We start from the raw sequence: 26,013 nt of genomic DNA on the forward strand, positions 1-26,013 counted from the left end.
GTTGTGAAAAACAGCTCCTTGCCGGATTTTAAAATAATGTCAAATTAATTCATAGAATTCCCCCATTGAAAACTGCGTATTGTCACAAGTAGACTTCAAATGAAGCTACTGTGAAAAGCCCCTAGTCGCCACATTCCAGCGCCTGTTCAGGGAGGCTGTTACGGGAATTGAACGCTGCTGCTAACATGTCTTGGTCTGCTTTCAAAGCCAGCGATTTAGCCCTGTGCTAAGGCTGTTTACATTAGCAAGGGAAAATTAAATTACCTCTCACCACAACATCCATGTGCCCCCTGCTGGGGAAAACTGGGCGAAGGCTCAGCCACAATTGTTTGTCTTTTCGTTTGTCAAGTCCAGTCATGCCGAAAGGGAAAGTTAAGAAGGCAATAAAAGCGGAGGAGTGAGTGTATCGGCTGATCATTGACAGACAGAGAGGGCTAGTGGAGGGTCGAGGAGCTGCAGATAAATGTTCACTGTTGTCAACACAAGCTAACAGGCGTTGATAACTATTCCAGACTGGACCAGAGCTTGAAACTCGTTCCCCCGCAGACCCCAGCTCCGGGTCTCACTGTGCAGGACCAGACCTCCGCAATTGTCAAACCGGCCAATTTGACTTGGGGCAGTTTGAATCGCTGGGCAGGTTGGAACTCCGCATTTTGCTTGGAAACAAAGGTGCAGTCTTGACTTGCAGGAAACTTGGGAAAAGTTTAATCGACTCTTATCTAAAACCGAGTGAGTATACAATTGGTGAATTTAGGTAAAGGTGCCGGAAGGATTGATTTAGCAGAAATGAATGCAGGCAACGAATTTGAAATGTAAAATTCCAATTGTCGCCGTATTTCAGCAATGAGACACAATACCAGCCAGGGATCTGACTGCCGCTGTGGGCTGTTAAAAATAAAATGGACAGCGTTGTTAAATACAGTTTATTATTCTCCGCGACTCCATTAGAAATAATTACATCGGAATCTGTACCAGTGCTTCCACCAGGAACAGGAACAGATTTATGCCCCAGTTAAATGTACATTGTTTGGATATGAATAGAGCTCAGCACTAAGTGAAGTGCGGTTAATCTCAGGACACTGGCTTCGCCTTGCAGAATGTGGAGGGAGATTCCAAATAGCGTCACCCTCCGGCATTATCACCTGGCTGCCCCCAGTTTCAAACCTTACACTCAATCAGCCGACATAACTCATTGCAAACATTCAAAGGCTGTTAAACTCGAAGGTAAACTAGAAAATACATTCGGGATATTTAAACGTGTCCTTTCCGATTGCTGATCACACACTCTGTAAGTGGACGCAGCGGTTGAGAGACTAGGAAGGTCATAGAATGCCTACGGTGCAGAAGGAGGCCATTCAGCCCATCGCGTCTCCGACCGTCCGAAAGACCCCCAACCCAGCGACACTCAGGTGCATATTTAACACGTCTCATCTGCACATCTTTGGACTGCGGGAGGAAACCGGAGGAAACCCACACAGATAGAGGGAGAAAGTGCAAACCCCACACAGGCAGTCACCCAAGGTCAGAATTGAACTCGGGTACTGGCACTATGAGGTAGCAGTGCTAACCACTGTGCCACCGAGTTGAGGAGAGCCGGTCTGGAGTTTAATCCCTGCTTTCCCTAGAATTACTCCAAACAATTGAGTTGTGATGCACCCTGTGGTGAAATAGCTCTCCAACAATCAGGATTTTCAGTTATCTCCAACTGAAGGTGAGGTGGGGGGCGGTATCCCCATTGAAATGCTGTGCCAGCACTCTCAACGATTGATGGCCATTCGGATGGGACATCACAACACTGAGATCGGGCCAACATCCAGAATCGGATCCAGATCCCAGGACAGGACAGCAGCTGCAGAGGGATGTACCCGGTCTGAGTGCACGGCAAAGCTGTCAATCGTTGCGGGGAACTGATTCTGGCAAAAAATCCGTTGTTGATGCAAAATTCCACACAGCCTGTTGAGATTGGATATTGCTGCACCATCCATTTGTAAACTGTTGTCAGTTTGTGGATTCTGCTGTTCTTGCTGTGAGAACTGTAGGATAACATAAAAAAACGGATTGTTTCGGTTTTTCCCACCTGAAGCACAATAAATAATTACGAGCATTCACATTTTTTTTGTGATGCAAATATGCTTTAATGGAATTATTGATGAGGCCCTATCTTGCTCTTTGAGTTTCCCAAAACAAAAACTAACGTGATGCCTAAGAGAGTGAAAACAGCAGGTTTCATTAGATTCCTGAGACTTAATGGTTGTTCTGTATTTTCCCAGGTGAACTACCTTCAGGGATGGGCTTCTATCACACAGTGCCTTTCCTTTATGTCATCCTATCCACACGCGTTTGCCTGGCAACACGTAAGTACCAAGTATTTCGGAATATGTGGCTCATTTAACAGCGATTGTCACTGAGGCAATAATGTGAGGGAATGAAAATATTTTTTTTTCAGAGTTCCTAACTTTAAATTGCAACGCTTCAGTGACGGAACTATTTGATAGAGACACAGAACTGCCATGCAAAATCAACACAGATAAAACATTTAACTTGAGTGGACTGCGTATATATAAGGATGGAAGTACAATCTTTAACGGCAGCACAGATTTCAGAGGAGCTCAAGGTCGAATTAAATTACTTCACCCAAATCCCCTGGATATCATACTGGTAATCCAGAAAACACAATTGTCAGATGGTGGAACATACCAATATAACTTGGAAACAACTTTTGGTCACAGCAGTGCAATCGTCACACTGAAGGTTATAGGTGGGTAATAATATTTCTTTCCCTGATGTTCTTCCTGGTAAAATATTGGTTGCCCCGAATTAGTAACAAATTCCAATTTCTTTTATTATTCTTAAAAAGCTTGATATGTGTGACTGACAACAACAAATTATAAAGGGAGATACGTTAGAGAGGAAAGAAGTAATGATACTCATCCTCAGAACCCCCTGAAGCATGTGGCAGACAGTGATTGTTTTGAGTTGCAGTCTCTATTGCTATGGAATCGAGCTCAACAATCAACTTGGATGAGGAGAGATTCCACAAACCTCAATTACCGGAATGAATGATAATTTCCTCTGTTTTTGGTGGTGTTGGCTAAATAACAGGATAACTGGAGAATACACTGCTCACCTTTTGAATAGTGCCTTTTCCATCTGTGTGAGCAGATACCTGGGAGTTACAGTTGAATGTTTCCTCTCCAAGACAGCGGGCTGGATTCTCCGATTTGGGATCTATGTCAGGAGGATTCCAAAGCTGCGATCGACGAGGGGCTAGCAGCCGAGCCACGTAAAACTCTCGGCTGGAACGATATGAATGGCCAGAGAATTGCTGGTCCGTGGCCGCGCATGCGCACGGCAACCACCGCAAGAACAACATACCGCCGTCCGTGCGCGGCCCCGACCTGCCAGATCGTGTCCCCCTGGAAACCCCCTCGCCACCCCCCACCCGTTCCGCCAGCCCTCGCTCGTATTCCTAATCTGGGATATCCTAAATGTAATGAGTTTATCGTCATAAATACTGGTGTGTTTTATTGGTGTGGCATGAAGTGCAAAAACTGCACCCATGTTACTCTCCAGCTCTTTTTCATTACAATAATAACAATACAATTATTCTTTTTAGCTCGACACCATTTATCAAGTGTGATTGCAATCCCAATAACCACACGAGAGAGAACAGAAAACCTCATTTGTAATACAATTGGATATCCGCTGGCTCAGATTCACTGGTTCATCAATGGAACAAGCAACCTGACATCTAGGGCTAATACTAGTACTTTAAAGACCCCACAGGGTCTGTTCAATATTACCAGTACACTTCAGATCGAAGGAGTAAATGTTTCCAAAGGCAATTATTCTTGTGCTGTGTGGAATCTGGAGGAAAATGAATACAAACTGTGGCAAAACTTTTCAAGATGTGGAATGCCGGCGTTGGACTGGGGTGAGTACAGTACGAAGTCTTACAACACCAGGTTAAAGTCCAACAGGTTTGTTTCGATGTCACTAGCTTTTGGAGCGCTGCTCCTTCCTCAGGTGAATGAAGAGGTATGTTCCAGAAACACATATATAGACAAATTCAAAGATGCCAAACAATGCTTGGAATGCGACCATTAGCAGGTGATTAAATCTTTACAGATCCAGAGATGGGGTAACCCCAGGTTAAAGAGGTGTGAATTGCATCAAGCCAGGACAGTTGGTAGGATTTTGCAGGCCAGATGGTGGGGTTGAATGTAATGCGACATGAATCCCAGGTCCCGGTTGAGGCCGCACTCATGTGTGCGGAACCTGGCTATAAGTTTCTGCTCGGCGATTCTGCGTTGTCGCGGGTCCTGAAGGCCGCCTTGGAGAACGCTTACCCGGAGATCAGAGGTTGAATGCCCTTGACTGCTGAAGTGTTCTCCGACTGGAAGGGAACATTCCTGCCTGGTGATTGTTGTGCGATGTCCGTTCATTCGTTGTCGCAGCGTCTGCATGGTCTCGCCAATGTACCACGCTTCGAGACATCCTTTCCTGCAGCGTATGAGGTACACAATGTTGGCCGAGTCGCACGAGTACGTACCGCGTACCTGGTGGGTGGTGTTCTCACGTGTAATAGTGGTATCCATGTCGATGATCTGGCACGTCTTGCAGAGATTGCCATGGCAGGGTTGTGTGGTGTCGTGGTCACTGTTCTGAAGACTGGGTAGTTTGCTGCAAACAATGGTTCGTTTGAGGTTGCGCGGTTGTTTGAAGGCAAGTAGTGGGGGTGTGGGGATGACCTTGGCAAGATGTTCATCGTCATCAATGACGTGTTGAAGGCTGTGAAGAAGATGTCGTAGTTTCTCCGCTCCGGGGAAGTACTGGACGACAAAGGGTATTCTGTCGGTTGTGTCCCATGTTTGTCTTCTGAGGAGGTCGGTGCGGTTTTTCGCTGTGGCGCGTTGGAACTGTCGATCGATGAGTTGAGTGCCATATCCCGTTCGTACGAGGGCATCTTTCAACGTCTGTAGATGTCTGTTACGCTCCTCCTCGTCTGAGCAGATCCTGTGTATACGGAGCGCTTGTCCATAGGGGATGGCTTCTTTAATGTGTTTAGGGTGGAAGCTGGAGAAGTGGAGCATCATGAGGTTATCCGTGGGTTTGCGGTAAAGCGAAGTGCTGAGGTGACCGTCCTTAATGGAATGTCAAAACTTTTCAAGTAAGTTCATTGCATTCATTCTGCAAGTGAATTTAACAAATTGCTGTTGGAAGAAAGGCAACTTTATTAATATCATTTTTTCTGAAGATGCGGACATTATTGCAAGGCTGTATTTAATATCCATGACCATTTAGGCTGAAATGCTTGTGGGGAATTTCTTGTTAAATTATTGCAGTCCTTTTCCTCACAATGTTATTCCAATGTCAATTTTGCTGTGGCTAATTAATATAGTGACAGAGGATAGGAGTAAGTGACATTATTATGTATATCATGGTTGATGCTGAAATTAATCATGAATAAAATCATTTCTCCCCAAATTTTCTATTTCAGTCTTGAGTGATGCATCTTATGTTGAAGATGCATCTTATGTTGAAAAGCGAGCAGAAGAGGAAAAGAAGAAAAAGGTTCTCATAGCTACCTCTGTGATTCTTCCAGGAGGTTTACTTGTAATAGCAATCTTGGCGGTTTTGCAATTTATGAGGACAAGGCATTCAGGTATGATGGTTGTGGAAATGCTTCATTTTCCCTTTTAAAACTTTTGATTAGTACACAATTTAATCTTACTCTTGTATCTTGAATATACCCATAATCTGCTAAACGATACAGTTTAGCCATACCATCTGCTAACTATCATAAGTTCCAAAGCTTAATTAAAAAGGGCCACGACCTCCAATGTCCTAACAGTTTGAAATTCCGTTTGGCATTCTAATTCGCTTGCCAGAATTGTCTGACTTACATAATCTTTTGGCTGAATCATTGGCAATCAAATACTCTTTCCTTACCGATGAAGGAAATGTTTGCGAATTTGTTTGCTTGAGAGACAAGAAACGTCTAAAGCTATGAATGTTGCCTAATTAGTTACAATCTGAATTATTTGGTTGTCAGGGAACACGTCCGTGCCGGCTCCCTCAGGTCTATTATCATTTTGCATTGATTGGCATAAGGCACTTTCCATCTTGGAGAGCTGCCGGCCCTGCAGTCCCTCCAGGAACAGTGCTGCAGTGGCTGGAAGAGGAACTGCACAAAGCTTCATAAATCTAAAATGCCTGGGAAATATAGTTGGGTGAAGAGGGGTTAGAGAATACACAAATACAAACCCAGTTTCCACCCCTCCTGTACTCCCACAAAGAGATGGGGGAAAAGCCCAGGTGAGGCATGCTGAACTGCTATGGGGCACCTTCGATTGGGGCATATGCATCAAGCAGCATTGATTTGGGATTAAATCATCTGGTGTTTCCAAGTTATGATGTCAGTATAAGGAAAGGCAAACGGGAGTAAATGAAAGAAACATAACTTTTTAAAATCACTCTCTAGTCATGTGTGCCACTGGAAAAGCTGGCATCTATTTCTCATCCTGAGTAGCCACGGGAAGGTGTTGTTTGGCCTTCCCCAAAACATACAATTTTTTTGGCCTCAACTATTAACAGCGAATTCCATAGACTGACCACTCTCTAGGTGAAGACATTTCTTCTCATATCAGTCCTAAATCGTCAACCCCATTTGCTCAGACTGCGACCCCTGGCTCTGGACACCCCATCATCGGGAACATCCTTCTTACATCTGTCCTGACTAGTCCTGTTAGAATTTTATAGGTTTCTATGAGAAAGACCCTCATTCTTCTGAACTCCAGCGAATACAATCCTAACCAACTCAATCTCTCCTTATACACAGTCCCACTGTCCCAGGGATCAATCTGATAAACTTTTTCTAATCTCCCTCTATAGCAAGAATGTCCTACCTCAGATAAGGAGACCAAAACTGCATACAGTATTCCAAGTATGGCCTCACCAAGGTCTGTATAATTGCAGCAAGACATCCCTGCTCCTAGGTGAATTCTCTGTGTACCTGAACAGGGACCAGAATGTGGTGATTAGGGGCTTTTCACAGTAACTTCATTGCAGTGTTAATGTAAGCCTACTTGTGACAATAAAGATGATTATTATTATAACACTTGAATCCTGTTTATATTAAGGCCAGCATACCATTCACTTCTTTATCGCCTGCTGCACTTGCATGCTTACCTTCAACAACTGGTGGGCGAGGACACCCATGTCTCATTGCACATTACCCTCTCCTAATTTATAGCATTACAGATAATAATCCGCCTTCCCGTTTTTGCTCCCAAAGTGGATAACCTCTTATTTATACACATTGTATTGCATCTGCCATTCATTTGCCCACTCACTCAACTTGTCCAAAACACACTGAAGGACCTCTGCATCCTCCTCACAGCTCACCCTCTCACACAATTTGGGGGCATCTGCAAAAGTGGCGATGTCACATTTAGTTCCCTCATCTAAATCATTAATATGCATTTTGAATAGCTGGGGTTCCAGCACTGATCTCTGCAGTACCACTAGTCACTACCAGCCATTTGGAAAAAGACACATTTATTCCTACATTTCTTTGCTTTCTGTCAACCAGTTTACTATCCATCTCAATACACTACCCCTAATCCCATACGCTTTAATTTACAAGCTATTCTCTTAGGCGGGACTTTGTCGAAAGCCTTCTGAAAGTCCAAATAAGCCACATCCACTGACTCCCCTTCATCAACTCTACTAGTAACACCCTCGAAGAATTCCAGTGGATGTTTCAAGCATGATTTCCCTTTCATTAATCCATGTCTGTCCAATCCTGCCACTGTTTTCCAAATACTCTACTATAAAATCTTTGATAATGGATTCTAGAATTTTCCCCACGACAGACGTCAAGCTTACTGGTCAAGAATTCTCGATTTTCACTCTACCTCCCTTTTTAAATAGTGCGGTTCCATTAGCTACACTCCAATTTGTAGGAACTGTTACAGAGTCTATAGAATCTTGGAAGATGATGACCAATGCATCCCATTATATCTCGCGCCACTTCCTTAAGTATTCTGGGAGGTACATTATCAGGCCACCTGGATTTATCCATCTTCAATCCCGTAATATTGCCAATACAATTTCCCTACTAATACTGATCTCATTTAGCTCTTCCCTCTCACTAAACCCTGTGTTCCCCAACAGTTCTGTTTTTTTTGTGTCCTCCTTTGTGAAGACAGAACCAAAGTATGTATTAAGTTGGTCAACCATTTCTTTCTTCACCATTATAAGTCCCTTGTTCCAAACGAAGAGACCTACATTTCTCTTGACCAATCTTTTTCTCATACCAATAGAAAAGTTTACAGTCAGTTTTTATGTTCCTCGCAAGCTTACTCTCGTACTCTATTTTCTACTTCTTAATCAATCCCTCGGTCCTCCTTTGATGAATTCTAAACTGCTCCCATTCCTCTGATCTATTGTTTTTCTTGGCCAATTTGTATGCCTCGCCCTTGGATCTAATATGATTTCGAATGTCCCTTGTAAGCCATGATTTGACGACCTTTCCCATTTTACATTTGCATCAGACAGGAATAAACAATTATTGTGGTACACCCATGCAGTTCTTGTATATTTGACTTTGTGTATCCACTATCATCCCTTTAAGTAACGTTTCCCAATCTATCATGGCCAAATCACGCCTCATCATCGTAGTTTCCTTTATTTAAATTCAGGACTCTAGTCTCAGAATCAACTACATCACTCTCCATCTTGATGCAAAATTCTATCATATTATGGGCACTCATCCCCAAGATGTCTCGCACAACTAGATTGCCAATTATTCCTTTTACATTCCACAATACCCAGTCTCGGATGGCCTGTTCTCTAGTTGGTTCCTCAACATATTGATCCAGAAAACCATCACTCCAAGAATTCCTCCTCTACAGTATTGTGACTAATTTGATTTGCCCAATGGAACTAAAAGAACTAAAAGAAATAACAGACTGTATATTTCACAGTTGAGCACGTTAATTCAGATCAAATATTGTGTGCCAAAAATAATTAATTTATTGTTGTTTTTTTTTTCATTTCAGAAGTTAAAAAACCATCTGAAACCCCAATGGTAGGTGCGATTTCAAACATTAGAGGTTGTTTGAAAGCCGTGTGTCACAGTTTCTGAAAATAATTTTTTTGTCTTTTAACAGTTGTCGAGTGACCAGAGGGCTGAAGCTTAATAGTGATTGCGATTGAATAATTCTCCTTCTGACGCGAAGAATGCATTGACATCAATGGCATGGACAGTTTGAAGAACATTTGATACTTCATATGAACAGTTATTCAGGTCCTTTTGTACCATGTGAATAATGGAAAGTGGATTGAAACCACACAGAACATTTCAAGCACTGTCACATCCCTCTTCAGTGAGTACCTGGAAATGGCATATTCTTCATGCAGTTCCTGCCCAGGATAATATGTATGGCAGCGTGCTGATCTCTTCACTATTAATCTTCTCCCCAAAGGAACAATCTCACATATTACTTGTCCATGAACAACATTAGTAAAACACTGGGTTCCCAAACAGAAACTGCAGAGTAAACCCTTCCTGGCAGCTGTCTGTCAGGAAGTATTCCTATTTTTACAGCGAGGTTAATAAAAGTTTCATTTTGCGACATCACTGTGCTCTGTCGAAGGAGAAGAAAATCGTTGGTCCAGTCATACTTTAAAAAACAACGCCTTCCAAAACTACCTTCGAGAAGGTCAAGACCAGCATATACTTGGTGCTTGTTTAGCGAAATATATTTTCTTTAATTTACTCGCAGGTTGTGGACATTGTTGGCGGTCCCTAAATATTTTTGAAAGGGGTTTTGTGCTGGACTGTATACTTCATTCCAGTAAAGCGGAATTATGGTTGCAGGCAACTACTTTGGAAAACTGAAATTGATAAAGGATATCCTTTATTAGCAAAATTGTGCAAATCGATAATTACATTTGCACATCAATTACTGTAAATCATTCTAATGTTAACTATTTTATCGTCCAACACATTGCTTTACCACTTTGTTTTATATCAATAGTCAATGGCAAATACCCTAGGGGTTACCATTGATCGGAAACTGGACTGGCTAGCCATATAAATACTATGGCCGCACAAACCGTTCAAAGATTAGGAAAACTATGGTGGGTGACTCAACACCTGACTCCTGAATGCAGCTGCAACAACATTCAAGAAGCCCACTAACATCCAAGAAAAAAATGGCCACTTGACTGGCAGTCCTTCTGCAAACATTCGCTCCATCCACCACCGTTGAACAGTGGCAGCAGTGTGTAGCATCTACAAGATGCACTTCAGGGACTCACGGGGCTCATGAGACAGCACCTTCCAAAGCTACAAGCATCACCATCTAGAAGGACAAGGCCAGCAGATAGCCGGGAACACCACCAACTGGATGTCCTCCCCAAGTTACTCACGATGCTGACTTGGAAATATATCGCCATTCCTTCACTGTCGTTGAGTCAAACTCCCTCCTGAACAGACTGTGGGTGTACTTACACCACAGGGACTGCAGTGGTTCAAGAAGGCAGCTCATCGTTACCTTCTCCAGGACAATAAGGGATGGACAATAAATGTAGGTCTAACTAATGAAGCCTGCATCCTGTAATAAAAATCTAGAAACACAATTAGAATGATTTGATTTAAATCAATAAAGATATTAATTTATTGTAAAATCTGATTTGGCTGAGATGCTGTGATTCGTATTTTGCTGTGAACGATATGTAAATACATTTTTTAAAAACATGAATGATTTTTCACCTTTTCATTGTTTTGTATGAATTGATAATTTATTCATTGTTTTGTATGAATTGGTAATGTACAAAAAAATGTCCCCATTGTAAAGTTTAACAAATAGTATTCTTGTTTCATCTGCTTGTTCATTTGCCAGAATTCTGGACTATTCAATAATTCTATTTGTCTCCTTACAGCAAATGCTGTGTAAAAGTATCAAGCCAAGATTATCACAAAGAATTTTCCTAAATAACAGATTCTCTGATATAATTTAAAGTTCTCCTTAAATCATGGAAGAGGCTGGGCCCAGTTTTGGTTTTAATGTAAATTAACTTTGATCTACCCATAACCCTGAGGGGGATTGCAGGGCTGAGCGACCAGATTGCCTCTACCCACTAGGGAGCCCAATAGAGTGTTGGCACAAGAGACGCCATGATGAGATTTAAATCCAGGCAAATGGCGGTTTAGCCAGCACGGGGCATGAACTTCACTCATGCCATCAGCGGGGGACTGGAGAATGGTGTCGGAAGCGGTGTAAATTGCCTTTTTTCCATTGCGCACTCTTCTCCGCCCAATCACAATGTTGGCGGCGGAAGTGGAGAATTCAGTTCATTAATGGGGTTTTTCCGCCTCTCTTTTGCTGTACCAGAGTGAGATATTATAAATTCAGAATAATAGAATGAATAAAACAAACAATAAATTATTTGGAGCTTCCTTAGCCAACATTCCAGGACTAATCCCCCAGGGAGGGCATTGAAGGGAGAAGTACAGGGGCAGGATTCTCCGTTTCTGAATGTTGATGCCAATGCAACATTCGTTGACTTCCATGAAAGAAAATCTGGTGCCACACCTGTACCGATTCCGCCATCGTTAAGGGGCCAGCACCGGCGCCATGTGGAACACAATCGATTCTAATGAGCCGTGAGCGCCATGGGTAACAGCGTCGGACGGGCCAGCAAAGCCGGAAAAAACTGCACGGCCTCTTCAGGGTGGCAGAGGGCGTGGGCAGCAACTCCCATCCCACACATTCGTAGTCCTATCTGCCCCCCACCACCACCACCACCAGGAGGAGGGCTGAACCCCCATCCTGCACCACGTACTGGGGCACCCTTACTGACTGCCATGGCCGGGTGCCCTGGCCACTGAGGCCACCAGCTACCCACCCCGTAGGCTGCATGCGTCGGACTGTCTAACACTGTTGTTTTCTGTTTCCTCCCCACCCTGGATGGCATGCGCACAACCGCACACAACCGCTGGGAGTGGGAGAAGACAGCATGGAGACCGCTGGTCCTGCGGCCCCTGACCGTGGCCAAGCACAGGTCCCTGGATATGGTCGGTGGCCCAGAGGAACGGAAGGTCGCTGAGGTGGAACTTGTCCGCGGACAAGGAAGTGAGACATTGCTGAGTTGCGGTTCCCTGTGACACATGTCAAACTCCCCCAAAACACCTCCCACCACCCTCATCCCGGGCTTCGGGTCAGAGGATGCATCAGATTTCCCATCACAGCTGTCTCCAACACCCTCCCTCATCCTAGAGACATTCACTTCGGTTGGGCACTTTAGTGAAGAGGCTTCTGGGACACTATCTGGTGCACACCTCAAAGTTTACCCGGTAGAGCAGGTGGAGGTAGGAGATCCCGAGTGGGCGGACGGTCAGAGGGCAGTCCGATATCGGGGATATTGGAGGTGACAGTTTCAGCTATGTATCAGCATGTCCAATGCCTGGGGCATTCTGTGCAGACACTGGCAGAGGCACAGGGCAGGGGTGCCGCCTCACAGTCGACCCTGTCCCAGAGCCACCTGGAAATTGCAGTGGTGCTCCTCAGCATGGCCCAGTCATAGCAGGTCATGGCTGAGAACATCAGCAGCATTACCCAGGGGCAGGCCGACGTGGCCCAGACCCAGAGGGATATGGCGCAGTCACTAGCTAATGCGATAAAAACCAAAAAGGTGGTGGCACAGTGGCAGCGTGATGTGGCACAGTCCGAGGCGGAGATGGCCACTCCCTGTGCTCCATGGCCGCGAGCGCGCCGACTCTGGTCGAGAGCAGAGTGGGCCTCCAGGGCTGGCGGCGCCATGTGGCGGTGGAGCCTCAGGGGAGAACTCCCCTCACACTCCTGTCCCATGGAGTAGCCCCAGGGCCATCGGGTACCCCGAGGGAGGAGGAGGTGATGGGGCCCGTGCTGGTGACTCCTGCAGAGGAGGTGCTGGAAAACCGCAGAACCTCAGAATCCTCCCTCCTGTCCTTATGCATCTGTTGGGCTGCGGGCAGAACGGGGCGGCAACAGGCCACCCGGGACACCCGAGCAGCAGCTGGGCCCATCCAGACCTGGACGCCCAAGAAGATGCCCACCAACGGGGCCCCAGGTCACAGGGCAGGAAACACAGCAGGCTGCCGAGTGAGGGACTGTGTGGTTGGGATATGGTGTCCGTGCCCCTGGGGGCCCCCCTAGTCAGTGAACCTGGAGGCAATCAGAGCATCCGTACACGTTGGCCCTGTTGCACACGCCGTGCGACCTCATGTGTCTGCCTGGGCTCCATGTCCTGCCCACCTTCACCCTCCCTGCCATCCTCCTCATCAGCCGAGGCCTAGCATTCCTCCTCCTCCAACACATCGCCACTCTGCTGTGCGATGTTGTCGAGGATGCAGCAGGCTGTCACAATGCGGACGACCCTCTCAGTATCATACTGGAGGGCGCCATCAGAGTGGTCCAGGGACCTGAACCGAATCTTCAGGAGGCCTACACACTGCTCGATCACGCTCCTGGTCGTGGCATGGGCTTCGTTGTACTGGGTCTCCGTGTCGGTCTGTGGCATCCGGATAGGTGACATCAGCTACGAGCAGTGGTTAACCCCTGTCAACCAGGTGCCATTCCCTTAGCCCGTGGTGGTAGCTTTTCAAACATGTCAGGAATTGTCAAGTGTGCCAGGATGAAGGCGTTGTGCACACTGCCCGGGTACCATGCCACGAGGGACACCCAAGCAGCAGCCGGGCATCGGGCACAGACATGTGTGATGCGCATCCGATGGTCACATATCAGCTGCATGTTCATCGAAAGTGGAACTGTTTTCAGTTTGTGTACAATGCCCATAGGGGGACATGCATCCCGTCAATCACCCCTGGACCCGAGGCATCACGTTGATGGCGGCTAACCCCACTGCCCAGGCATCGTGGTGGTCTCAGTTCACATTTAAGTGGATGTATTGAGCCGCCTGGGCATATATGGCCCCTGTGGCGGCACGGATGCTCCTGTGCACCAAGGTCTGTGAGATCTGGAACAGGTCCACACTTGGCACCTGGAAGGACCCCATTGTGTAAAAGCTCAGGGCGGTGTCACCTTGACGGCCACCCGGAGCAGGTAACCTTCCCATTCCCCGTGTTGTCAGGTGTGCCATCATCTGGCAGCTATGTTGCACTGTCTCTCTGCTCAGCCGGAGTCTTCGACGGCATACCCGTTCTGACATGTCCTTGAATGACAGGCAGTGTTGGTACATATGAGGCCTCAAGTGGCGCCTCCTTGGCACCACTAACTCCTCGGCCTGTTGGGCAGCCAGCTCTCCAACCTGGGCAGCTACCATCTGTCCCTCTGCAGTCCGCTCTGCTGCTGCCCGCTGCACTATTGCCCACTAAACTGCTACAGCTTCCTTGAGCAGCACCAGCTCGTATAGCTGCACGCCATCCCCCAGGGCTGCGACAACTAGCAGGAAGGCCACCATTGCTCATTTAATTCCAATATCCATTGTCGGTAGAGGGTGACAGGCTGACATTTGGCATGGTGTGTAACCCCGTGTCCAACCAGGTCCACCGGGCTGCATGGTGGCCCCGGTTGGCACTGCAAGATCTGCTCCCGCATGTCCCCCCCACCCCTATCCCCACACCCTTGGCCCCGCTGGTGGCACTCATCGTGGGGGTCTCCGGCCTTGGCGTCTGTCCATCCTGTCAGGGGTATCATTGGCTGGCACTGCCCCTGCCTGGGGTAGTCACCGCGGCCCCCATACTGTCGGTGTTGCCCTGTGTGGGCTGCCCATGGGTGGTTGCCAGGAGGCGGGGGTTGTGGCGGGGGTTCGGTGTGTGGGGGTGCCTATACGGTCGGTGTCACTCTGCAGAACCAGGGGCCAGGGTGGGTGGTCAGTGGCTGCACAGCAAGGTAGCTGCCTTGCAGGCCGTAGTACTGGTGATCCATGTCTGGACACCGCCCCAGTCCCGTGGGAGTCACCCTCCATCAACCTCCTTCCCCCAGCCCTGGTAGGCCCTGCTCCACACAGCCCAGCCAGTGTCCGACCTGGCATCCCGCAGTTGCTCCTCTTCATGTCCTACCTCCCCTCTCTCTCCCTCAGCAGCCACCATGTCGGTTTCACAACTTTTGAAAACACACATGGACCATGCCGTTGGGAACTTGGCCGATTGGAGGCGGAGGCGCCGGAGAATATCGGGTCAGGCCCGCTATTGACATGCAAATGGTTTTTACTGTGCGTCCGTTCCGGAACACATTAGCGCCGCTGTCCAGGTGACGGAGAATTCCAATTTGCCATAATTCGGCTCCTGCTGCGATTTAGGTGTCATAATCAATTCTCCGCCCAATTGCGCTTCCCGATTCCGGCGTCGGCTGAGGGAGAATCCCGCCCAGTTTTCACAGAAGGAACGAGTCACCTTAAATTTAAAGCCGGAGGTTTCCCAAGTGGTTTGTTTCCACTTTAGAGTTCAACCAGTCCTTACTTCCTGTCAATTACATCCTGCCTATTCTTCCCTGTCTATTACTTCCTGCCTATTATTTCCTGTCTATTATTTCATGTCTGTTATTTCCTGTCTATTATTTCCTGTCTATTACATCCTGTCTATTACATCCTGCCTATTATTTCCTGTCTATTATTTCCTGTCTATTACCTCCTGTCCATTATTTCATGTCTGTTATTTCCTGCATGTTATTTCCTGTCTATTATTTCCTGTCTATTACATTCTGTCTATTACATCCTGCCTATTATTTCCTGTCTATTATTTCCTGTCTATTACTTCCTGTCCATTATTTCATGTCTGTTATTTCCTGCATGTTATTTCCTGTCTATTACATCCTGTCTATTATTTCCTGTCTATTATTTCCTGTCTATTACTTCCTGTCTATTATTTCATGTCTGTTATTTCCTGCATGTTATTTCCTGTCTATTACATCCTGTCTATTACATCCTGTCTACTACATCCTGCCTATTATTTCCTGTCTATTATTTCCTGTCTACTATTTCCTATCTATTACATCCTGTCTATTATTTCCTGTCTATTACATTCTGTCTATTATTTCCTGTCTATTCCACCCTGACTCTTTTTTCCTGTCTATTATTTCTTGTCAATTACTTCCTGTCTATTACTTCCTGTTTATTACTTCCTGTCTACTACTTCCTGTCAATTATTTCCTGTCTACTACATCCTGTCTATTATTTCCTGCTTATTATTTCCTGCATATCACATCCTGTCTATCATTCCCAGCTGATTTTTCCTGTCTATTACATCCTGCCTATTAATTCCTGCATATTATTTCCTGTCTATTATTTCCAGTCTATTACATCCTGCCTATTATTTCCTGTCTATTACTTCCTGCCTATTATTTCCTGTCTATTATTTCCTGCCTATTATTTCCTGCTTATTATTTCCTGCCTATCACATCCTGCCTATTATTCCCTGTCTATTATTTCCTGTCTATTATTTCCTGCCTATTATTTCCTGCTTATTATTTCCTGCCTATCACATCCTGCCTATTATTCCCTGTCTATTATTTCTTGTCAATTACTTCCTGTCTATTACTTCCTGTTTATTACTTCCTGTCAATTATTTCCTGTCTACTACATCCTGTCTATTATTTCCTGTCTATTATTTTCTGTCTATTATTTCCTGCCTATCACATGCTGCCTATCATTCCCTGCTGATTATTTCCTGTCTATTACATCCTGCCTATTATTTCCTGTCTATTATTTCCAGTCTATTATATCCTGCCTATTATTTCCTGTCTATTACTTCATGTCTATTATTTCCTGTCTATTACAACCTGCCCATTATTTCATGTCTATTATTTCCTGTCTATTACATCCTATCTATTATTTCCTGTCTATTACATCCTGTCTATTATTTCCTGCTTATTATTTCCTATCTATTACATCCTGCCTATTATTTCCTGTCTATTATTTACTGTCCATTACATCCTGTCTATTATTTGCTGTCTATTAATTCCTGTCTATTATTTCCTGTCTATTACTTCCTGTCTATTACATCCTGTCTGTCATTTCCCGTCTATTACATCCTGCCTAATATTTCCTGTCTATTATTTCCTGTGAATTATTTCCTGTCTATTATTTGCTGCTTATTATTTCCTGTCTATTGCATCCTGCCTATTATTTCCTGTCTATTACTTCCTGCCTATTACTTCATGTCCATTATTTCCTCTCTATTACATCCTGTCTAATACATTCCACCTCTTATTGCCTGCTTATTATTTCCTGTCTATTATTTCCTGTCTATTACATCCTGCCTCTTATTTCCAGCTTATTATTTCCCGTCTATTACTTTCAGTCCATTATTTCCTGCTTATTATGTCATAACTCTTACATTCTGTTTATTATTTCCTGTCTATTATTTTTTAATTTAAAAACATTTTAGAGTACCCAATTATTGTTTTCCAATTAAGGGACAATTTAGCATGGCCAATCCACCTACATTGCCACATCTTTGGGTTGTGGGGGCGAAACCCATGCATACACAGGGATAATGTGCAATCTCCACACGGACAGTGGCCCAGAGACGGGATCGAACCTGGGACTTCGGCACCATGAGGCAGCACTGCTAACCATTGCGCCACCGTGCTGCCCCATCCTGCCTATTATTTACTGTCCATTTTTTCATGTCTATTATTTTCTGTTTATTATTTCCTGTCGATTACAACCTGTCTATTACTTCCTGTCTATTCCATCCTGCCTATTATTTCCTGTCTATTACCTCCTGCCTATTTTTTCCTGTCTATTATTTTCTGTTTATTATTTCAGTCTATTACATCCTGCCTATTATTTCCTGTCTATTACATCCTGCCTATTATTTCCTGTCTATTACATCCTGCCTATTATTTCCTGTCTACTACATCCTGCCTATTATTTCCTGTCTATTACTTCCTGTCTATTACTTTCTGTCTATTATTTCCTGTCTATTACATCTTGCCTATTATTTCCTGTCTATTACATCCTGTCTATTATTTCCTGTCTATTACATCCTGCCTATTACTTCCTGCTTATTATTTCCTATCGATTACATCCTATTATTTCCTGTCTATTACTCTCTGCCTATTATTTCCTGTCTATTACTTTCTGTCTATTATTTCCTGCTTATTATTTACTGTATATTTCTTCATGTCTCTTATTTCCTGTCCATTACATCCTGTCCATTACATTCTGCCTATTATCAGTGCTGATGGGGCAAGTTCGTTGAGGGCTCGACACTCACATTTATTCCGGATTTCTTTTTCGTTTGAATCTCTTTCTGAGTCAACTCGACAGCTGATGGCCAATTCTATCGAAACAGAACGTTTACACCCAAGGAAGAAAAGCGAGCGTGAGGAGCAGTTCTTGTGTTCATTTCAAATGTGGAACGCTACGTGGACGTTGCAGGTGAGCTGAATCTTTGTTCACTGTTTGTTCTCAACGCAAGCTCAGCGCCCACCTCCACGTTTTGTGTGGGACTGGTGTGGCTCTCATTTTGTTTCCGCTTGTAAAGCAAAGGTACAGTCTGACTTTTAGAAACTTAATAAATTGTTTTCTTCACGCTTATGTAAAGCAAACATTCTTGACAATGCAAATATATCTGATGTGTATTTGAGTACTCCAACCGTATATAGTGCCTTAATATTCCTGAGAAAACCTACCTTTGGTGCCAAAGTGAATCTGGTTTGATTTGATGTGGAGACGCCGGCGTTGGACTGGGGTGAGCACAGTAAGAAGTTTTACAACACCATGTTAAAGTCCAACAGGTTTGTTTCGATATCACTAGCTTTCGGAGCGCTGCTCCTTCCTCAGGTGAATGGAGAGGAATGTTCCAGAAACATATATACAGACAAATTCAAAGATGCCAGACAATGCTTGGAATACAAGCATTAGCAGGTGATTAAATCTTTACAGATCCAGAGATGGGGTAACCCCAGGTTAAAGAGGTGTGAATTGTATCAAACCAGGACAGTTGGTAGGATTTCGCAGGCCACATGGTGGGGGATAAATGTAATGCAACATGAATCCCAGGTCCCGGTTGAGGCCGCACTCACGTGTGCGGAACTTGGCTATACGTTTCTGCTCGGCGATTCTGCGTTGCCGCGCATCCTGAAGGCCGCCTTGGAGAACGCTTACCCGGAGATCAGAGGCTGAATGCCCTTGACTACTGAAGTGTTCCCCGACTAGAAGGGAACATTCCTGCCTGGTGATTGTCGCGCGATGTCTATTCATTTGATTTAGATTAGGTTTGATTTAGATTGCTAAGGGTTTTAGTTGGGAGGCAGCAGGAGAACTGGCAATGGTCCAGCATCTTCCTGCCAGCAGAGCACATTGCCAACAGTGTACCCGAAATCATGCCAGCGTTGTGTAGGGTAATCCAATTAGATACATTGCTGCACAAATTTATTTTGCTAAATTGCCCATCTAATTTCGTATGCAAGCATGTTCCTGTGGAGAGTCTGTGGGGAGGTTGAAGGGAACTCCATTGCATATGAAAGGCTACTTGTGGGTAATGGCCACCCGCACACCCAAAGTGGCTGCTGGGATGATCCCCCTCCCCGCCCCCTGAGTTGCCAGCCCTCTAGTTCGCTCTGGGGGATGGAGGGTGTAAGGGGTGGGCCATTGTCCACAAACGTTGTTAATTGGACAGCTCCCGCAAAAATGCCATGCCTGGGTCCCATTGCCCACCGAAGCAAGTTTGTCTGCAGCTTTCATATCCGGCAACAGGACTTGTTCTTCTTTTGAAAAATTCAGCCCTGTGTTTTTAATTAATTTTCTCTGTTGGCTTCAAATTAGCAGGTGATCTGAATTCCAGGAATTGGTTTACACAGTGTAACAATTTTCCTTTATGTCGCCTTGTACAGAAGTGCACCCTTTGCACAAAGTAAGTACTGAAGAGCTACTCAATTTCTAGCTCATTGAACACCGATTAGCACTGAGGGAATGTGAGCTAATGGAAATTCTTGTTTTTCAGGCTTTGTGACATTAGATTGTGACGTTTCAGTGACAGGAATATTGAACGAAGACGCTAAACTGCCCTGCTCAATCAAATCAACAAAAGTGAAAATATTTGATTTCATTGAACTCAGTAAAGTAAAAATAATGGAAAACTAAGATCCTTGTTTAGCTTCAAAGCTGGTGACGAAGAACCTCAAAATCGAATTAAATTACTTCATCCAGATTCACAAGATGTATCACTGTTGTTCCGGAACACACAACTGACAGATCAAGGGACTTATAAATATTTTGTGGAAACAGTGTCTAGTCATGTCAGTAAAACCATCACACTGAAGGTTAAAGGTGGGTAACAGTATTCTTTCTCTGATATTCTCCCTGGTAAATTATTGGTTGCCTTTAATTGGCAATCAATTCCAATTAATTCCCACATCTAAAAGTTTGACATGTGAGATAGGCAAACAGTAAGTTATAATGGGGGTCACGTTGAGAGAACAAATAATGACTTTGCATTTGTGGATCACTTTTCATCTCTTCAGGATATCTCAAAACATATTTTGGCCACTGAAGTGAGGGGAGGATGCACTGATGTTTTGGATGACCACATTGTAAGACAGGATAATCATCATGTGACATTCACCCAATACTTACTATATAGTCAGTCTCAATAACTAGTGTCCATGGAGTAATAATCCATTATGAAATAGATACAGATATATTCCAGCAAAACTTGCAAGACATCTATATAAGCTACTTTCTCAATCAGACAAAAATGATCACAATAAAGGGGAAAGCTCAATCGAAAGCCCCCTGAACAGTATTGAACTCACATATTCAGAAATCAAATTAAAATCACAAATTTGAACCATTAAATATTTTCTTCAACCAAACTACTGCCATAAATCTGGGAATTCGTGTTATGTATTGCTTGCTGGCGGGCTAAGTATAAAAACTGAGCCTATGTTATTCTACACCTCTCCCATTACGTTAATAAGGATGTAATTTATGTTTAGCTCCATACAGTTTGCCAAAAGTGAGTTTGGCATCAAACATCACCAGAAGAATGAGAACAACGGACCTGATTTGTGAAACAACTGGGTACCCTCTCCCTGAGATTCACTGGTTTGTCTATGAGAAAACGGACCTCACCTCTCACGCTAAAACTAGTAGTGTAAAGACCCCACAGGGGCTGTTCAAGATGACCAGTATGCTTCCAATCACAGTTGCACAAAATGCTTTGGATGGCAACTACACTTGTGCTGTGTGGAATGTGAAAGAGCATAACTATGAGATTAAGAAGCATTTTTCAAGTAAGTACATACAATCTCAGAAAATAGCTATTTAAATAACTGATTTAGTTTTTTCTTATATTGTAGGTGTGTGCAATGTCACATAATCCTATTTTTTACCCATAACTATTTTTCTTGAGAAGTTTGTGGGGCCTCCTTTTAAACTGCTGCAATCATTTTACTCTGTGCAGTTCGAACTTCAGCATATCTCTATATGATTAATATCATCATTATTATACATTCAAAGGTTGAAGTTGGAAATTGCAATTAATTACGTTTTTCTACCCAACTTTTCAGCTCCGTTCTTGGACGAACCTAATACTGATCGCCAAAGTGAAGAGAAAAAGACTAAGGTTCTCACAGCTATCTTCATCATTGTCTGCAAAATTGTAATTGCAATAGTCATCTTGTTGATTATTCGATTCAGGAGAAATTTATATTCAGGTTTGACTTTGTAAAAGTTTCTGGTTTCTTACAAAACTTTTCAGTCTTTGAAACATAAATTTCATGATAATCTTATTTTTAAAAACATTTTTTGCTTGATTTTTGTTTTTGAATACACCCCATAATCTGGAAACCTGGTAATTCAGTTTATCTACATTGTCTGGCCAAGAAAGAGAGGACAGGATCTGAAACAATCTCAATGTCTTCAAATTCTGCCTGGCATTCTTGTTCACTTCCCAGAGTTTTGTATATAGATAAGTATAGGTGGCACGGTAACACGGTGGGTAGAACTGTTGCTTCACAGTGCCAGGGTCCCAGGTTCGATTCCCAGATGGGTCACTGCCTGTGCGGAGTCTGCAAGTACTCCGGTTGCTCCGGTTTCCTCCCACAAGTCCTGAAAGACGTGCTGTTAGGGAATTTGCACATTCAAATTCTCCCTCTGTGTACCTGAACAGGTGCTGGAATGTGGTGACGAGGGGTTTTTCACAGTAACTGCATTGCAGTGTTAATGTAAGCCTACTTGTGACAATAAAGATCATTATATTATAAGTTCTTAGCTGTGTTCCAGTACCTGGACCAGACCCAAATTTATATTCGGTAACTGTACCCCAACAATTTTTCAACTTGTAAATTGTGAGGATAGGATACTTTGCTCCAGGAATGACAACACAATAGATTCTAATGAGAAACGGTGCCGGATTTGTCAGTTTCGCCATTCACGCTGAAAGGCTGATAAGCTGCAGCCGCATATACACACTGCACTCCCCACGCACACCATCCCAGCCAACAAGATGGCAGTAAGGAGAGTGGCAGCAAGGTTCATGGATGCAGAATGTGTTGTTCTCTGCCTTGCTCTATCCAGATGGCTTTGATGTGTTGGGTTGATCAGAGGAAAACGAGTCTTGTAAACCAACAAAATTGTTTTATTTAACACAACTAACTGGATTCGACACTTATCCCTGATAAACTAAACAGTTGATTAATCACTCATAAACTACACTCATTATATTCATCTAACATCTAACTCTCTAACTTAATAAACTTTTCTTCCTCTCACTATCTTCAGTCCTTCTAACCTGCTTCTGCTCCTACCACCTACTTCAACCTTCTGTCCCACAAGGCTCAGCATCATCCCTTATATACTTCTAGCATAAGCTCCCTGTAGTGGCTGTCTGTATCCATTTCATTAACTCTTACATTACTTTCATGTATGATAATACCACATCCCCCCTTTTTTCTAAAGAAAAATTATTACCCTTTAAGATATTTTTCTTACATCCTTATAGCATGCAGTATTAATCAGACATGCAGTGTCCTGTACCATAGCTAATAATTACATAATATACTAACTTTATCTTTCTAATTCTTGTCTTCAAGACAAATGGAGATCGTTAATAACAAATACAGCAAAATCATAGTCTTGTCATTACACCTGTTTGAGTAGTAGCTAACATTTTAAAAAAAACTGTTCAAACATTTTACAGTCCATAACCTTGAGTAAGCATTCAGTCTTCACTGTGGTAATGGTCACATCACCAACAAATCGCCAGTCCAATCAGTCAAATGTTTGATGGGTGAACCATGTTCGTCATCTGATTTGGTGTCTTTCTCTGCTTGTGATGTTGCTTTCGTGTTTCCTGTGCCTTCAAAACTTGTTTGAACAGCAAGAATCACCACTTCCTGACCATTGGAATGTTGTTGTTTCCCAAACAATGTCCTGTTCTTCCTGACATTGGTGCCATTATTCATGAACTTGACCTTGTCAAAACACACATGTGTCCTTTCTACTTTGAATGGTAGTTGAGTTGCACACACCGTGCTGCAGTCCATTGTCTGGCCGTTAAGCATAACTGGAAGTTCCAACACTTTGCTACCATACAAGTGCCATGTGTCATCAAATTGTCCATTGATATCACAGTCATACCTCTGAGTATATTCTGTGGTACCCAAACTATTTTTGGCGCGCTCAGCATCAGTTCCTTGGTGCCTTTTCGATTCAAAATATAGCCTTGAACTCTTGGTGTTCCACGCCTGGACCAACTTGTCCAAGAAGTCTTCATCTCCTTGTTGGCTGTTCTTCATTGCTGTGCTCTCTAGTGATCTGTTCGCTGTAGCACGACTATCATCAGCCTTTGTACAATCCAGCTGAGATCTGTCAGTTTCACTTTTATCCTGTACAACTTGAATGCCACTAGTTGTTGCTACATCACTTGTTGCACATAACATGTCTAGACCTTCCTGGTCCTCTTCACATTGCTCATCCTCCAATTCTTCATTGGTGTCTGTGCTGTAACCTACAGAGGTTAGACCTTCCCTGTCTTCTTCTGCCGGCTCATCAAATAGACATGATAGACTTTCTCAGTCTTCTTCTTCTCCATCCGTTGACGTAACTGTTGCTTATATTCCCCGGACCAGATCCATTGCTGCACAAGGTTGTACGCCTACTACCGATGTCTGCCCATCGTTAACCTCCTCAAAATCTTGAGGCATTTCAATTTCTTCATGTCTCACCAACAGACGACATATACCTTCCGTGACAACCCTGTTCCCACTGTAGTCCAGCAGTCGACACCGAGACTTCACTATGGTTGGCATTTGATCAGCTTGCAACAAAGTCTTCCACGATATCGTATTCGCGTCGGCACCTGTATCTATCCTAAATGGTATTGCTATGCTATTCAGAACGAGATCTACAGACCATTTACTACTTGTCTTTTGTTGGAGCGGTGTAGTGGATTCCCCACCCGAATCCCTTGGAGCGACCTCAATGACTGTTGCTATCAAGAAGGTGTCCTCTTCCCCAAACTGCTCGTGTTCACTGTCTTTAGTTGGGTTTTCAGTTTTCTTCACACGTGGGCGGTTCCACAGCGTGTGCACGTCATGGCGCTCGTTACGTCATTGTCAAAACAATGTATGCCAGTATGCGCAGTTATGTACAGTATGCTATGCTGTGACACAACATCAATGTCGTCGGCCACGTTTCACTTCTTCGTGCCCTTTTCAGTCACTACAAATCGCCCCCCTCGCCCCGGGTCGGTGAACCTGGAGGCGATCAGAGCGTACCGTGCATGTTGGTCCTGATGGACAGGGGGAGGGTGGGCAGAACATGGAGCCCAGTCATCTAGTGTCTGCCTGGGCTCCATGTCCTGCCCACCCTCCCCTCCCCCGCATCCTCCTCGTTGAAAGAGGCCTAGCGTTCCTCCTCCAACACATCGCCCCTCTGCTGTGCGATATTGTGGAGGATGCAGCAGGCCACCACAATGCGGGCGACCCTCTCAGCATCATACTGGAGGGCCCTTCCAGAGTGGTCCAGGCACCTGAACCGCATCTTCAGCAGACCGACGCATCCTTTGATCATGCTCCCGGTTGCTGCATGGGCGACGTAGTAGCGGATCTCCGCATCGGTCTGTGGCCTCCTTAGGCGTCATCAGCCATAACCGCAATGGATAACCCCCGTCACCCAGGAGCCAATTCCCCAGCCGGGGGGTGGGGTTGGCGTCTCAAACATGTCAGGAATCGTCTAGTGTGCCAGGATGAAGGTGTCGTGCATGCTGCCCAGGTACCGGGCACAGATGTGTATGATGCACATCTGATGGTCACATGTCAGCTGCACATACATAGAGTGGAACCCCTTTCGGTTTGTGTATAGTGGCCTGTTGCCTGCAGGTGTCCATAGGGGAACATGCATCCCGTCGATCACCCCCTGGACCCGAGACATCTCAGCAATGCCGGCGAACCCCGCTGCCCGGGTATCCTGGTGGGCTCGGTCCACATTGAAGTGGATGTATTGAGCTGCCTGGGCATATAGGACCTCAGTCTTCGTGCACTGAGGTCTGGGACATCCCGGACAGGTCCCCACTCGATGTCTGGAAGGACCCCGTGGCATAGAAGTTCAGGGGGTCACCTTGACGGCTACTGGGAGTAGGTTCCTCCCCCAGGTGCCAAGTGTGCCATCATCTGGTGGATATGTGGCACTGTCCCTCTGCTCAGCTGGAGTCTTCGACGGCATGCCCGGTCTGGCAGGTCCTCGAATGACAGGCGGTGTCGGTACACACGAGGTCTCATGCAGCACCTCCTTGGCACCTCCTCCTCCTTGGCCTGCTGGGCAACCAACTCTCCATCCTGGGCAGCTGCCCCCTGCCCCTCCGCTGCTGCTCACTCCGCTGCTGCCGCTTCCTCCTCCTCGAGCAGCGCCCGCTTGTACAGCCGCAGGGCATCCCCCAGGGCTGCGGCGACCAGCAGGAAGGCCACCATTGCTGGTTGAATTCCAATATCCATTGCAGGAGGTGAAAGGCCAATATGTTAGCATGTTGAGTACCCCTGTGCCAACCAGGTC

General features: G+C 44.9%; 1 protein-coding gene and 1 long non-coding RNA gene across 2 annotated transcripts; both read left to right on the forward strand.

The window, feature by feature from the left end:
- Positions 1-367: 367 nt before the first annotated feature.
- On the forward strand, positions 368-10,788 carry LOC140395488 (uncharacterized). Its single transcript, XM_072483287.1, has 7 exons — positions 368-729; positions 2,271-2,354; positions 2,447-2,758; positions 3,617-3,934; positions 5,501-5,665; positions 9,066-9,094; positions 9,177-10,788. The coding sequence occupies exons 2-7, from the start codon at positions 2,288-2,290 to the stop codon at positions 9,204-9,206; spliced, it is 921 nt and encodes a 306-aa protein (XP_072339388.1). The 5' UTR covers positions 368-729; positions 2,271-2,287; the 3' UTR covers positions 9,207-10,788.
- A 9,073-nt stretch (positions 10,789-19,861) lies between these two features.
- LOC140394848 (uncharacterized) lies at positions 19,862-21,238 on the forward strand. The gene is made up of 3 exons (XR_011936039.1): positions 19,862-19,873; positions 19,964-20,289; positions 20,958-21,238. It is a non-coding gene; the product is annotated as an uncharacterized lncRNA (long non-coding RNA).
- Positions 21,239-26,013: the final 4,775 nt, after the last annotated feature.

This window comes from Scyliorhinus torazame, chromosome 18, assembly GCF_047496885.1.
Source record: "Scyliorhinus torazame isolate Kashiwa2021f chromosome 18, sScyTor2.1, whole genome shotgun sequence".
NCBI classification, from domain to species: domain Eukaryota; kingdom Metazoa; phylum Chordata; class Chondrichthyes; order Carcharhiniformes; family Scyliorhinidae; genus Scyliorhinus; species Scyliorhinus torazame.